The sequence below is a fragment of the Rana temporaria genome, chromosome 6, assembly GCF_905171775.1.
Source record: "Rana temporaria chromosome 6, aRanTem1.1, whole genome shotgun sequence".
In the NCBI taxonomy this organism is placed as follows: domain Eukaryota; kingdom Metazoa; phylum Chordata; class Amphibia; order Anura; family Ranidae; genus Rana; species Rana temporaria.
The window spans coordinates 103987200-104000487 of record NC_053494.1 but is presented as its reverse complement, the minus strand read 5'-3'; the positions used below and the strand labels follow the sequence as shown (position 1 = coordinate 104000487).

Genomic DNA, 13288 nt, shown 5'->3' with positions numbered 1-13288 from the left:
CGTCTGTGTGAAAGGGGCCTAATGCTATAAAATGTTCATTTGAATGTAAACAATAAAAATGATACCTTAACTACTTCCCGACGGCCGTACGACTATATACGGCCACAGGGTGGCTCTACTTCTCTGGGACGCCATCTTTTTACGGCCGCCCCTTTCCTCATTCCCAGAGCGCGCATCGGGGAACTTCTGTGCTGGCCGTGTCCCTTGGACACAGCCAATCACAGATCGCCGTGAACGGCCAATCGGAGTGGCCGTTTGGTAGGCGATCTGTGCGGCCAATGAGAGATGATATCATATGTAAACATATGAGATCATTTCTCATTGCCGGCTCTCACAATGACAGCGTCCTGGTAGGGAGAGAGGAGACCGATCTGTGTCTCTTGTACATAGGGACACAGATCGGTCACCTCCCCCAGTCACCCCCCTTCCCCCACAGTTAGAACACTATATACACTATATAGGGTACACATTTAACCCCTTCCTCACCCCCTAGTGTTAACCCCTTCAATGCCAGTCACATTTATACAGTAATTCGTGCATATTTATAGCACTGATTGCAGTATAAATGTGAATGGTGCCAAAAATGTGTCAAAAGTGTCCGATGTGTTCGCCATAATGTCGCAGTCCCAATAAAAATCGTAGATCGCCGCCATTACTAGTATATATAATAAAAAAAAAAAAAAAAGAATTCTGTCCCCTATTTTGTAGGCGCTATGACTTTTGCGCAAACCAGTCGCTTATTGCGATTTTTTTTTTTTTACCAAAAATATGTAGAAGAATACGTATCGGCCTAGGACTGAAATTTTTTTTTTTTTTTTTTTTTAAATTGGGATATTTATTATAGCAACAAGTAAAAAATATTGTATTTTTTTTCAAAATTGTCGTTCTTTTTTGTTTATAGCGCAAAAAATAAAAAAACGCAGAGGTGATCAAATACCACCAAAAGAAAGCTCTACTCGTGGGGAAAAAAAGGACGTCAATTTTGTTTGGGAGCCACGTCGCACGGCCGGAAGCTGAAATTTCACCTGGGCAGGAGGGGGGTATATGTGCCCAGTAAGAAAGTGGTTAAAAAAAAAAAAAAAAAACAACACACACACACAATGCATATAACATTTTTCCATAGAAACGGTACATAGCTGTATGTTGAAACACAGTAAATTGAAATCTAAGAAAGGAAAAAACTGCTGAAAGAAGAATATACTCACATCTTTCACATAAGTAGAGGTAATTGGTTTCCCATTGAGATCAATAGCTCCTTCTGCAATAATAACGATATTCAACCTTGAACCTCGACTTCGAGTCTGCATGAAGTTAGAAAGATAATAAAGCAGCATTAAGAAATATACATTACTTGTTTTAAAGGCAGAAATTATACCGAAAATGTATCTTGCCTTCTTGTACCTTATTACCTTCAGCCTAGTCAGATTTTTTATAATTTTTTTACTCCAGAGTGGGTACTTTTTTTTTCGTGGTACCCACTCCTACTTCCTCCAACTGAGGGGTGGGAAACGGTCAAGAGGCTACAGGCTGAAGAAGTCTGCCTGCCAATTGTCTACACTTGGCATGTAAAATGGCAGATAAGCCTGGAAAGTGAAGCTCTGCCCAGTACAGAATCTGTTCTGCCTCTCTATTGCGAGACCTCGGATATGGAAATCCAAATTAATCTGGATTGGATGACCCTTCAAGCAGTAAAGACCAATGCTGCAGGGACATCCAAATCACCCAAAGCTTCAAGATGTTGGAGGTGAGATTTCGCCGACGTCCAAGTCATCAAAAGAGTACCCGGACCCCTACCAGGCTGGCATCCATCATGGGGATCTTCCAATAGATGAGGAATGACGCCCACGATTCCACAGCCGGATTCTGGAACCTCAAAGCCAGGGACAACCTGGCCCTTTGTGCCAAATGAAACGGCTTGTCCAGAAACGTATCCCATGACCACAGAATATTGCATTTTAGAGGTCTGAAGTGAAACTGGACTGTTCGACTTAAGACTCCTATGCAAAAGCAGGGAGAAGGAGTGTGGGAGCAGAGAGTTTGTAGTTTCTCCTAAAGGGGGGGTAGGGGGCAAAGACTCTGGACTGAATTGTGTCTAGGACTAGACCCAGATACTCCAAGCGATGAGCTGGTTCTGCCACTGATTCTCAAATTGCAAGCATTCCACAGCAAAGAAAATAGGAAATGCTGGAATATGAGGATTTGACTGTACATGTCCTTGATGTCTTCAGAAGCCAGGATTGTCTCCATGTTAAAGGGAGGTGATGACAGACCTGGTGGATATCATATGAAAATTTTCAGAATTTTGGAGAGCCAAAAACGTGAACAAGTTGGAGTAAAACCATAGAAACCATTCTGCCACAGGAACTGCAGAAATACATCTTCATCAAGAAGACCAATGGCTACCTGAAGATCTGTTTAATCTACATGGGGACACAGAAAAGTTGTACGTGAGAAATGGAAGTATCCGAGATGCAAGCTGTCTACATGCAATGGCTAACAAATGTCCCCCCCACTTTGTCTGGGGGTTTGTCAGACTTGGAACCATGATTGGGTGTGGAATTTGCAGGAGTAAAGAAATGTACTTTCCTTCAAGCAAGGGAGGAGCCTTCTTAGATTATTCCTTGGGCGTCTTTGGCTGAGGAAGACTGGTTCTTTTGCCACCAATAACATCCTCAATAGTGGTATCCAGAGTAAAACCTAAAGAGTCTACGTCTCTTAACAACCTGCCGACTGCGGTCATAATGGCTCCCCGGCGTGAATCGCCGTAACTATATGGCAGCCACTTAAAGGGGTATAGGAAGGCGCAATGTCCACCTGGCACCCGCGATCGCTCCTGACAGAGCCTGAACGAAGATTTGTGTGTGTAAACACACAAAATACACATTCTAGCAGGGGAGAGGAGACAGATCGCGTGTTCCTAGTATATAGGAACACTGATCGGTCTCCTCCCCCAGGCAGTCCCATCCCCCTACATTTGGAACACGCTGAGGGAACCCTTGATTGCCCATAGTGTTAACACCTTCCCTGCCAGTGACATTTATACAGTAATCAGTGGCCATTTTTAGCTCCGATGGCTGTATAAATGTCAGCAGTCCCAAAAAAGTTTCAAGTGTCCAATTTGTCCGCCGCAATGTCGCAGTCCCGATAAAAATAGCAAATCGCCATTACTAGAAAAAGAAAAAAATGCCATAAATCTATTCCCTATTTTGTAGAAACTATAATTTGTGCGCAAACCAGTCAATATAGGCTTAGTGATTTTTTTTACCAAAAATATGTAGAAGAATATATATCGGCCTAAACTAAGGAAGAATTTTTTTTTTAATTTTTTTATTTTGGGATGTTTATTATAGCAAAAAGTAAAAAAAATTTGTTTTTGTTTGCTTTTTTTGTTTGTTTATAGTGCAAAAAATAAAAACCGCACAGGTTATCAAATACCACCAAAAGAAAGTTCTATTTGTGGGGTAAATTTGTTTGGGTTTGGCAAAACCGTGCAATTGTCAGTTAAAGTGATGCAGTGCCGGGTTGCAAAAAATGGCTCGGTCAAGAAAGGGGTAAATTCGTTCCCAGGCTGAAGTGTTTAAAGACCATATGGAGCAAGTTTCTTAGAGGAGTTTTCAAATGTCCAAAACTTTAACCACAGCGTTCTGTACAAGATATCCAGGCAGGAGAGCAGATGGGAAACCTTCAGCAGCCTGTTACAACTGCAGCTTAAAGGATAAGTTTACCTTTGGGAACATGTTACATGTTCCAGCCATTTTTTGGGGTGGAACATGCAACATGTTCCCAATGCTGCAGCCACTGACCGATTCTCCACCCACCCCCCCTCACTGTGACAGCAGTACGGTGAAAAGTCCCCCGTACTAGCTGTCCGTATTTAAAATTAGTGCGACCGTGCGGGTCTCTGCGTATGAAGGAACTGCAAGTCCAGACATCCTTTGTGGATGTCAGCATGTAGTTTTAAATGAACTAACATGAAACGCCATGGTAGTCCACCGATTCCTTCTGTCCGTGTATCTGCTACCACAATAGGAATGTACGGGCACACAGATACACTGACAGGTCTGCAGGTGAACGTATCCTTTAAAGCCAAGCCATTTGCTCCGAACATTCTATACTCAGGCGATTAACTGCAGTAGTCACAGATTTTGACCAGCCAGTCAGAGTTTGGCAAAGCAAAGTCACAGCAAAGGCTGGGTGAAAAGTAGGACCTATCAGGGAAAACAGAGGGTTATCAACTGCTTAAAGGGTCCATAAAGACAGGTGTATCGTCCAGTAGAATGGTGGTAAATTTGTTAAGGCACGACACTGTCTGACCCACAATTAGGGGGGGGGGGGGAACACTTTTAAACAAAGTCCTTTTCAAAATAATGGAAAACTAGTAAGGAGTTTGAGGGAACAAGTATTTTGTCAAGATGTTACCAAAATCTATAGAACATTACAGTGGGTGCACAAGGAAAGTCTTGGCAGTCTCTAAAAGACCTAAGACAGGGAACAGCACTGACAGGCTGATTTCACAATCTCTTTCACAGTAATGGCAGAAGACTGACTCTGGGGCAAACCTGTCTGGAAAGGACTGGAGCAACTCAGAATCAGACAGTCTAAATGGTTAATGGTTTATAGGTCGTAGCCAGATCACAGAGAATCTGCAGAGGAAGACACAGCAGATCGCTTGTGGCCTCTGCATTCAAAGTCAACAACTGACTGGGTGATCTGGACCGTAAGTAATACATTACTATAATAGAATTCTCTTGCGAACTGGTAGAGGAGCAGTCACACCCAAAATAGTTAAAGACTCCGAAGATGGGACAGACTCAAGGAGCACCGGGCAACATGTATTGAGGCTGAAGATGTAAACTGCATCAGTGGGCATAAATAAATAAAAAAGCAGGACTGTCCACTCTGTCTTAAATTCGACATGCAGTCACCACGAGGTGGTAAGGTAAAGCTTAGGGTATAAGGTAAGGTCTCAGGTACTCCGGAAACCCAACCGCTGGTAGCAATAGAGGTTGGATAAGTGGTGTCACTAGGGGTGGGCAGTCCGCACCCAGGTGACACCTGCAAGAGGGTGACACTAGGCGGACACTGGCACCGGCGCAGTGGCTCCCCCCTTTCCTTCCAGATCTCCTCAGCTGCATGAGATGTGCAGGGAGAGTGGGGGGAGGAGAGAGTGAGGCAGAGACAGGGGTGCCTGGAGTCTGATACTGACTTTCCCCACACACCGCAATCATCTCTCTCCCCGACAGCTGCACACCGGACTATAGCCACCTCTTCCTCGGTTGAAGAGCCAAGGGGGAGGAAGAGGGAGAGCGTGCTACAGCACCTGCCCGGGGCCGAGGTATTGCAGAGGAGGGGAACATCTATGCTGCCAGGGGAGTGATTTTAGGGAGGAGAGGTTGAGGGTATGTACTAGGGGGTACTTTGCATTGGGTTAGAAATGACTGTTGCTATAAAGGGGGGGCAGATTTGAAGCTTAACCCCCCCAGCATAATTCCTCTCCCCTCCCAAAGTACCCCCTATCTCATATACTCGGTTTCCCCCCTCCCCACACAAATCAAAGATACAATGCCAGCTCTATCCATCCCCCCCGATCCCATCCCTGTTTCATCGAACCCTTTCCGCATACCATCCCAGCTCCATTCCCCTTTTGCTTACCAGTGCCCAATCCTCCTGTAGGAGGAAGTATAGCTGTAAGGTTTAGGAAAGAAATATAATTTAACTGGCAAATAAAATTAGTTGTCTTTTAGCTGATGCTTATGTCTCCAACCACCCACAGAAATGAGCGGTCATTATGTTTTTAATCTAGGCTTGGCACCAATGTACTGTACACTTTTCAATACATTAATGGTTGGCGTTAACATCAATATCATACTTGCCTCTCCAAGTCTTGAACACATGACATCCTCCCATCCTTCATCAGGCGGACACTCTGGAATTAAAAGCCAGTCGGCTCCTGATGCCAAGGCAGATACTAAGGCTAGATATCTAATAAAAAAAATTAAAAGGGGCAATTTATATTACACCAGCCACATTTTAAGTGCAATTTCAGTAGTAAAAAAAAAGAAAGAAAAAAAAAAAGAAGGGGAAACGTACAGGAAGGAGAAAGGACGTAAAAATACATGCACAGTTTAAAGTTCACAAAATAAAAAGGTAAGCTGGAAACAGTGAGAGAAATCAAGATCATGGTATCATTATGCAACATTACTAGGCAACAGGAAAACTCAAAGATCGATTACAATCCTATAGAGATCTGTTGTCATACAGGAAATGCTCCCCAAAAACTTTACAGACCTTGGTTATTGTAAAAGTACAAATGCAATCACCAGAAACGTCAGTGAATGTCAAATTTACTACCGTATTAATAGAACCTTTTATTTTCTATATAAATTAAAAAATTAAATTTAGGCATAGTAAATGCTTACACATTGCTGTATAGAAAAACTCAAAAACTCTGGCTCCTGCTCCTTAGTGTGATATATTTCAGTGCACACAAACCACAAAACCCTCATCCATGAATTGGTTTACCACCGAGTTGAAAAATTAGTACAAAACAGAAATTTTTAAAATAACAGTGCATCACATCAGCTTCACACAAGTGTAAGAAGTAAAGATTAGTCTCATTCAATTAACTCACCATGTGACAGAAAAAAAAGTATATGTATACATTGCTTGGCTCAGTGAGGAGTTAATGAGCTCAGCTAAAGCTGGTTGAATACTCTGAGCTCTATAAAACTCCCAGGAAGCTCCACCCTGGAACCAGAATTCCGTGCAGGACCATTTACTGCAACAAATTACTTAAACGGATTGTGGCCCACATCCCTGATAGAGTCAGAACATGAATTCCTCAGATTGGGACTTTGAACCGGGCCACAAACAATTTGATAGTAAAAATAAAGTATTCAAAATTTTTTTTTTTTTTTGTTTCAAAGATGTTTATTGTTAATTCAGCATCGTACAAACATTAAGACCAAGGTACATAAAACGATCTCTTAATGGTCGCAGACCCATAAAGCGAAAATAAGCGGGCGCAGCCGCTTCGCCATACATAACAGGGGTTTAAATAAGTCATCTAAGGGTTACAATGCAGGAACTAAGAACGATATCCACCTCTATTAACATTCTTCAACTTCTGTAAGTGTTAGTCGTGTCAGAGGCAAATGTCTGCCTCTCGTGCGGCTACCATAACATGCCTACAGCAATGCGTAGTATATCCGAGGAGCGGGGGTACCGCTTTCCTCGTTCAGCCCTGGTGCCTACTGAGCGCCTTTATGGACAGCTATTGTCTAGTGTCTATCTGTCTACAGCGTATGTCTTTATGCACATCGCCCTAGCCTCATCTCAGTTCTATTGTCTATTCCGTTTATCGCGTGGTCACCCCCGCGGGTCGCGGAGGGTATGAGATATCCTGAGGAACAAGGGGAGGATAGAGGGGGGGGGGCTGGACCGGCAGAGGGGTCAGGGGGGGGGGGGAGCTGGGTTGGAGGGAGCGGAACAGTCCGCCACAGCTCTGTAGGGGGGGTAGAGCACAGGCGTCTGACGTCTGTGCCGTCAAGGTCTAACAGTTCGGTAGTCGGCTGTCGAGGTGTAGTGTTTCCAGCAGGCCCATGTCTCGTTGAATCTGGCAGGGTTGTCATTGGCCTGATGGATTAGGTCCTCCATCTCCATCGTCTTTTGAATGCGTTGGAACCAGTCCGCCAGAGAAGGGGGTTGCGGGGATAGCCATTTGACTGGAATGCACATCCGAGCAGCGTTCACCATGTGCATTGCCAGTGATCGGTTATATCCCTTCGGGAGCGTGTGGGCGTGGTGTAGGAGGTATTGCGCGGGAGAGAAGTCTAAGGTATCGGTGGTTATGCGTGCAATGAGCTTGTGGACCTCCGTCCAATAAGACTGGAGCGAAGGGCAGGTCCACCATATGTGGAGGAAGGAGCCCGTCTCCCGATGACATCTCCAGCATGTTTTCGAGAGTGTGGGGTCAATTCTGTGAAGTTTGAGCGGAGTCTTGTACCAACGGGAGAGGAGCTTGTAAGCGTTCTCCTGTGTTTGGACATTTACCGAGCCCTTGTGGGCTAGTCTGTATACTGATTCCCATTCCGCTTCCGTAAGGTCAAGTGCAATATCCCTTTCCCATTGTTGGTTTGCCCAGTGGAGTTTGGAAGAGTGGGTTGCGAATAGTAGGCCATAGATGATGGATATAAGATGTCTCTGCGGCTCCATACTGGAGCAGAGGTTCTCGAATGGGGAGTTGGGTCTGGACCATTGGGGACTCGGGGCTGTCCTGTCTAGGAAGTGTCTAATTTGCACGTAGGTCCAGAAAGGGAACTCGTCCTTGTCAGTTTTAGCTGCCAGTTCCGTTTGAAGCATGAGTCTGCCTGAAGTAAAGAATTGATGTGCCTGAACCGTCGCGTGAGGCCAACCGTCCGACAAGAAGGTATGGTGCATGCCTGGGGGGAAGTCAGGGTTCAGTTTGAGGGGGGTCATCGGGCCGCACTGGTCTGACAGGTTGTGTTTGATACACGCCTCTCGAAAGGCCCGTAGTGATGAGAGTATGAGGGGATGGTTCCCGCAGTCAGGCGGGGTGTTTCCCTTTGAGACCCATGGCAGGTGGGACAGCGGGAGGGGGGAGAAGGCCTGCTCTATTCCCACCCATTGTTTACGTTTCCCATTGGTGGCCCAGTCCACTATTCTAGTGAGGCTACAAGCCAAGTGGTATTTGCGTAGGTCCGGGAGGCTCAGTCCCCCTTGCAGTTTGGGGACTGTGAGCCGGTCATAACTTACGCGAGGTCGGGTGCCCCGCCACACAAAAGATGTGCAGGCCGATCTGAAAGATGAGAAGAACGCCGGGGGGAGTCTGATGGGGATCGTCTGCATGGCGTACAGTAGTCGTGGAAGGATGTTCATTTTGATCACCGCGATCCTCCCGAACCAAGACAGGTGTTTTGATGACCACCCCTTCAAATCTTTCATCACCGCTTGGAGCAGTGTGAGGTGGTTCAGGGAGTAGAGGTCTGATAGGGATGTTGGGAGCTGTATCCCCAGATATGTGATGGCCTTTGCGCTCCACTTGAATGGGAAGTTCACCTGACATAGATCACTCAGGGATTGGGGCAGGGAGACGTTTAGAGCGAAAGATTTGGAGAGGTTTATTTGTAGATTGGAAAGAAGCTTAAACTCATTGAGGTCTTTTAGTAAGTTGGGGATGGTCGTGAGGGGGTCTCTAAGGAACAGGAGGATGTCGTCCGCAAACGCGGCGAGTTTATAGGTCCGGTCCTTGATCTCAATGCCCTTGATCGTCGGGTTGGACCTGATTCGTCGTAGGAAGGGTTCTAGTGTGAGGACGAAAATCAAGGGGGATAGGGGGCATCCCTGACGTGTCCCGTTCGATATGGAGAAGGCGTCCGACAGGTGGCCGTTCACACTGACCCGTGCCGTGGGGCCCGCGTACAGCATGGCTATATAATTTAACATGAGTGGCGGAATATTGGTGGCTTCAAGGGTCGCTCGCATGAAATCCCACGCCACCCTGTCGAACGCCTTCTCCGCGTCGAGTGAGAGAAAGAACCCCGAGGATTTGGTGGAGGTAAGCCAGTGGTGTATGTTTAGGGCCGCTATGGTGTTGTCCCTTGCCTCGCGGCCAGGGACAAAGCCGGCCTGGTCCATATGTACAATGTTGGGCATGTATGGGAGCAGCCTGTTCGCTATTGTCTTAGCGAACCATTTAAGGTCAACGTTGAGGAGCGAGATGGGTCTATAATTGGTCACTATTGTCGAGTCCTTGTCAGGTTTGGGGATGACTACAATGTGTGCGGTCAGTAGGTCTCGTGGAGGGGTTTGGGCTTCGGCGAAGGAGGCAAACGCCGATACGAAAAAGGGTGTAAGAACCTCAGCGTAGGTCTTATAGTACCCCGTAGTCAGCCCGTCTGGGCCCGGGCTTTTGCCCGTTTTCAGTTGTTTTAGGGCCAGTCCTACCTCGGCACTGTTTAGGGGTCTGTCTAATTCTGCCCTGGCCTCTGCTGTCAGCTTGGTAGGGCCGTATTGGCGCAGGAAGCCGTCAATTAAGTCTTTCCGTGCGCTTTGCGCTTTTGGCGTGGTCGGGGATGGTAGGTTGTAGAGACCGGAATAATATTTGACAAATAGCTTGGCTATGTCGGGAGTAGATTGCACCTTACGGCCTTTGTCGTCTGTCAGAGAGTAGACGGTTGCTTTGGCTCTTTTGGTTTGCAGGGCTTTCGCCAATAGTTTGCCCGCTTTGTCGCCGTGTTCGTAGAAGGATTTCTGAGCTAGAGCATAACTTCGTCTGATCTTTTTACCTATAATCTCCAGTAGTTCTGTCCTAGCCTGGCTGAGTTCCTGTAATCAAAATTTATTGCACATATATAATATATAACATGAACATGGGGATATACACAACAAACACAAATATTGGGAACAGAAATGGAAACCAGCTACAAGGAAAAGCACAGAACGTCCAACGAGTTTCGAAAAACAAAATGCAGATCTTCAGGGACAGAGGGCTTGCGGGTTCCAGATCTGTGGCTTATATCCCACATGTTGATGCTCCACCCAATAAGACGAAGAATATAACAAATAAAAAGAAAGCCATGTCCGTCAGAGGAGCGCACAAGCAACAGAAAACGTGAATGAGGTAGACCTTGCCAGACACATTATTTTGACTCCAACTTTAAGATCCATAAGGCACGTCCAGATATCTGGCTGATGGTTACAACCATCTTTAACCCATGATGTTCTGGACGATTTAATTTTTGATATACACGGTCGATCAACCGGACCTGTATCGAGAGGAAAATACGATTTTACCTCTCTTCTATAGCTATGGTCTATATAGAGTTATACCACCAAATTGCACAATAAGACCATTCCACATTATACGAACCTCTGGCTGATGTCATTCATGTTTTCTGTTGCTTGTGCGCTGCTCTGACGGGCATAGCTTTCTTTTTATTTTTGAGTTATGTTCTTCGTCTTTTTGGTTTGAGCATCAACATCTAGGATGCAAGCCACAGATCTGGACCCCGCAAGCCCTCTCTCCCAGAAGATCTGCATTTTGTTTTTCCAAACGATTTGGGTGTTCTGGGCTTTTCCTTGCAGCTGGGTTCCATTTCTGTGCCCAATATTTGTGTCGTTATATATTATCAAAGTGCAATACATTTTAAATACTTTACTATCAAACTGTTTGTTGCCCAGTTCAAAGTCCTAATCTGAGGAATTCATGTTCTGACTCTGTGCATGACTGGGGAGCAACCATTTGCTTGTATGCGAGATTAATCACTTCTGCCCCGGAAGATTTTACCCCCCCTCTTCCTGACCAGAGCACTTTTTGCCATATCGGCACTGTGTCGTTTTAGCTGACAATTGCACGGTTGTGCATAGTTGTACCCAAACAAAAATTATGTCCTTTTTTTCCACAAATTGAGCTTTCTTTTGGTGGCATTTGATCACCTAAGCAGTTTTTATTTTTTGCGCTATAAAAAAAAAAGCGACAATTTTGAAAAAACAAAAAAGCATCTACAAAATAGGGGATAGATTTATGGAATTTTTATTTTATTATTTTTTATTTTTGGACCAATGGCTATTTGCAGCTCTGATCGCTGTATAAATTACACTGGCAGGGAAGGGGTTAAACACTAGTGGGTGATCAAGGGGTTAAGTATTAGGGGGAAAAGGGGAAAAATTAGTACAAAACAGCAATTAAAAAAATTACAGTGCATCACATCAGCTTCACACAAGTGTAATAAGTAAAGATTAGTCTCATTCAGTTAACTCACCATGTGACAGGGAAAAAAAAAAAAAAAAAAGTATATGTATACATTGCTTGGCTCAGTGAGGGGTTAATGAGCTCAGCTAAAGGAGGTTGAGTACTCTGAGCTCTATAAAACTCCCAATAACCACCGATTACTGTATAAATGACACTGGCAGGGAAGGAGTTAAACACTAGGGGGCGATCAAGGGGTTAAGTGTTTCCTAGGGAGTGATGGGCTCACTACAACATGACAGATCGCTGCTCCCGATGACAGGGAGCAGTAGATTCGTCATGTTGCCAATTTCTTATTTACATAGGCATCTCCCCATTCTGCCTCTTCTCACCGCAATTGCTGGACCCCGGCGAACAGAGTTCACAGGATGTGCCCCATCGGCGGTGTGTGCACCAGGCGGCAATTTTAAAAAGGGACGTACATTTGCCTGCCCCTACCATTCTGCCAACGTAAATCGGCGTGCAGCAGTCGGCAAGGGGGTAAGTTCACCTTTGTATACCTTTTTCCCCCAAATTACAGCTCTCCTATCCACAAATATAGCATTTGTGTACTTTTTTTTTGGTAAAAAAAATAAATAATCAACGCTTTCAATTAAATCTACAGTCACTTATTTTTCTAAAGAATAGTCATGAAGTGTCTTTGGTGCGATTGCTCTGTGTGGGGCAGCTCATTCAGGTGGATGGGCTGCCCTATGTGTGAGGAGTGAAAATGCTCAAATCGTGGGAGATGCAGGGTGTGTGCTAATGAGGTCAACTAGTTAACTCCTTCCCGTGTCATGACCTCTAGTCTGATCAGGAAGAATACATTACTAACGGAAATGTAAGAAAACAATGAGGGAATACATTTAACCCCTTCCTCACCCCCTAGTGTTAACCCCTTCACTGCCAGTCACATTTATACAGTAATTAGTGCATTTTTATAGCACTGATCGCTGTATAAATGTGAATGGTCCCAAAATTGTGTCAAAAGTGTCCCATACGTCCGCTGCAATATCGCAGCCCTGACAAAAAAAAAAATCATAAATCTATCCCCCATTTTGTAGGAGCTATAACTTTTGCGCAAACCAGTCGCTTATTGAGATTTTTTTTTTTTTTTTTTTACAAAAATACGTCGAAAAATACGTATTGGCCTTAACTGAGAAAAAAAATAGTTTTAAAAAAAAAAAAAATTGGGATATTTATTATAGCAACAAGTAAAAAAAAAATATATTTTTTTTAAATTGTCGCTCTTTTTTTGTTTATAGCGCAAAAAATAAAAACCGCAGAGGTGATCAAATACCACCAAAAGAAAGCTCTATTTGTGGGGAAAAAAGGACGTCAATTTTGTTTGGGAGCCACGTCGCACGACCGCGCAAATGTCAGTTAAAGCGACGCAGTGCCGGAAGCTGAAATTTCGTCTGGTCACGAAGGGGGTTTATGTGCCCAGTAAGCAAGTGGTTAATATAGGTGCACTCTATACCATACTTTGTAGTTTGCTATAAGGACACTGAAGGCAGGAGGAGCCAGAAGTGCCAGCAG

General features: G+C 44.8%; 1 protein-coding gene across 1 annotated transcript in view; it reads right to left on the bottom strand.

Annotated features, from left to right (window-relative positions):
* Positions 1-13288, bottom strand: part of PFKL (phosphofructokinase, liver type) — a 158808-nt gene that overhangs the window by 73928 nt on the left and 71592 nt on the right. The window contains exons 7-8 of the mRNA XM_040357096.1: positions 5874-5982; positions 1206-1301 (exon numbers count right to left, since the gene is read on the bottom strand). Coding sequence (XP_040213030.1) covers positions 1206-1301; positions 5874-5982 — 205 coding nt within the window. The remainder of the gene's footprint in view (positions 1-1205; positions 1302-5873; positions 5983-13288) is intronic.